The following is a 2,235-nucleotide window of genomic DNA, read 5'->3' as shown; positions in this document are numbered from 1 at the left end:
GGCTGGTACGGAGGCAGCTGAAGACATTGCTTTGCCCTGGAAATCTCTGGGTGAAAGCTCCACGCGCTCCAGGAGAAGCAGCAAGCTGCACACCACACGTGTTGTTTGTGTTTTTTTAATGTCCCATCATTTCTATATGGACAAGTCAATCAAACACTAAAGCCACCAAACCAGCCTGTGTTCAGATGAGTCATCCATCTGTTTTTCAGCACTGGACAATTGCAGTGTTCAAACTCACATTGCACGTCCTGCAGCAAGACAAAGACACAGGCAGAGGTACAGGCTGACAGACGTGTAAGAAAAAGAAATAATGTATTGAAATGCTCAGAAATACCAGATAATTTTTGCCCATTTGTCTGCTTGTGGTTTCTTTTTGTCACTTGTTATTCTGGGTCCCCAGCACAGGGAAAAACAGCACGTCATGCCCAAAGATGCAAATCCACTGGAGCAAAACTGCATTTTCTGTTGGTTGACAAGGTAACAAAGTCTAGCACCATTTGGACTGTTGCTGCTTTTGGCAAAACACTGATGGCTTCCTTGCAGGGGTGTTATGTACACAAGCATCGCAGACAGCGCGATAACCTTCCCGGGATGTGACAAACCCCAGTGTTTAACCTCGTTCTCTGGGGCTTGGTAACTGTCAAGCAAAGCTTTAGATCAGAGCGAGCACAGCCGTGTACCGCGAGGAGCTGGAGGATAACCTGCTGGCCTTTCCCATCTCTCCCTCCCGTAGGATGAGTACTGGCTTTACATTTTATCAGGTAGAATATTCAATAGCTCTGAGTCTGACTTCTATCTATATGACATGGAGGTAATTGTCACGTTACACCCCTTTCCTTGCATGAGCCGTGGTTTAATGTGTCTCCACAACAAACCATACAGATACTGATAAAAATGCAATCGCTCCTTTAGGCAGTGCTCAGTTACGCAGCGTGTGAACTGCCCCGGCTTCTGGAACAATTGTTTCTGAACTGGGATTTCAACCTGCAGCAAGAAAATATTTCACTTTCTGCAAAAGCAGCATGAAGCAAAAAGTATCATTACGGATTTCTCAAAGAAGCTAAGAGGCAAAAAATGGAGCATCACGCGTATTAGTTTGGATGTGCAATTTTGGCACCTACATGCAGACTGGTAGCTGGGTATTCACATGGCTATAGCCAAACTTTGAAAACTTAACAGCAAATATAGCCACATTTAGAAAGTAGATTGTTGTAGAAATACCAAAGAGAAAGAGGTCTACCTTAAGAAAATTATGTTATTTAGACAAGGAATCCAAATATTATTTCTTCTTGTAATTATGGAAAAACCCTATAGAATTAAGAAATTTTGCTAAAGGCGCATTTGAAGATATCAGACTCATATGGGAGTCATTCTACAAGAAAAGTCACATAAAAATATGATTACTACATCCTGCAAATATTTAAAGTAGTCCTTAGCCTAATGCATATTCATTCTCTAGAGCTCCCAGGAATTAATGTGTTCAGTATGACATACATTCCCTTTGGAAAATGTAGGAAAATGCATAGAAATACCACTCTGATAGAGGAAACATTTCTGTTCACTTTGGAGCTTTCCAGAGTTGCCTTGACATATAAAATAGAAATCTTTCCAGCTCAGATGAAGTGTTGCCGCAGACAAAGCTCCAGCCAGAAGAAAAAGGGGAGGTCAGAGGAGCTGAGGCACAGAGCGCATTGGGAATGTGGTATTTGGAAGAGATGCGTTCATTGCAATAGACACCCTGCACACGTGCTGTGGAGTGGTAGATGTTTCTGTTTATACAGGTCAAAGAGCTTTTGATCTGTGTTTTCCCTATTCTCTGAAAAATGAAGGCGTTCTGCAAATAAGCCTACCAAACCTGCATTAAGTTGCATTCAGAATGGTTCTGCATTTCACACTGGGTATGGAACCCAACGCCTGCGATAACTGGCAGATGCACAGCAGTGGGCAGGAGAGGCAAGGAGGTAAAAGGGGTACCCTGCACAGCAGAACCTAAAATTTTTCCCATGAAAGAAATGCTCACCAACTGGGGAAGGTAAGTATTTCCACGTGCAACACCTGCATTTCACAGGTGTTTCTTCTTCCTTTCCTGTTTAAATTAGTGCAGCCAAATTCCCAGTTCTGAACCTGCTCTTCTGTACGTCCAAATCTTGTAACTGCTGGTGATTTGATATGGAGCTCCTTTAGTTTTCTTTATCGACTGTTTTTGACAGTTACAAACTTCATCTCGCTGCCTGT

At 42.7% G+C, this 2,235-nt stretch overlaps 1 protein-coding gene across 1 annotated transcript in view; it reads left to right on the top strand.

Annotated features, from left to right (window-relative positions):
• COL20A1 (collagen, type XX, alpha 1) overlaps positions 1-738 on the top strand; it is a 48,869-nt gene extending 48,131 nt beyond the window's left edge. The window contains exon 39 of the mRNA XM_009893575.1: positions 734-738. Within this exon, the coding sequence (XP_009891877.1) occupies positions 734-738 (5 nt within the window). The remainder of the gene's footprint in view (positions 1-733) is intronic.
• Positions 739-2,235: the final 1,497 nt, after the last annotated feature.

The sequence above is a fragment of the Charadrius vociferus genome, unplaced genomic scaffold, assembly GCF_000708025.1.
Source record: "Charadrius vociferus isolate BGI_N301 unplaced genomic scaffold, ASM70802v2 scaffold259, whole genome shotgun sequence".
Lineage (NCBI taxonomy): Eukaryota > Metazoa > Chordata > Aves > Charadriiformes > Charadriidae > Charadrius > Charadrius vociferus.
This window is presented reverse-complemented; position numbering and strand designations above follow the sequence as displayed.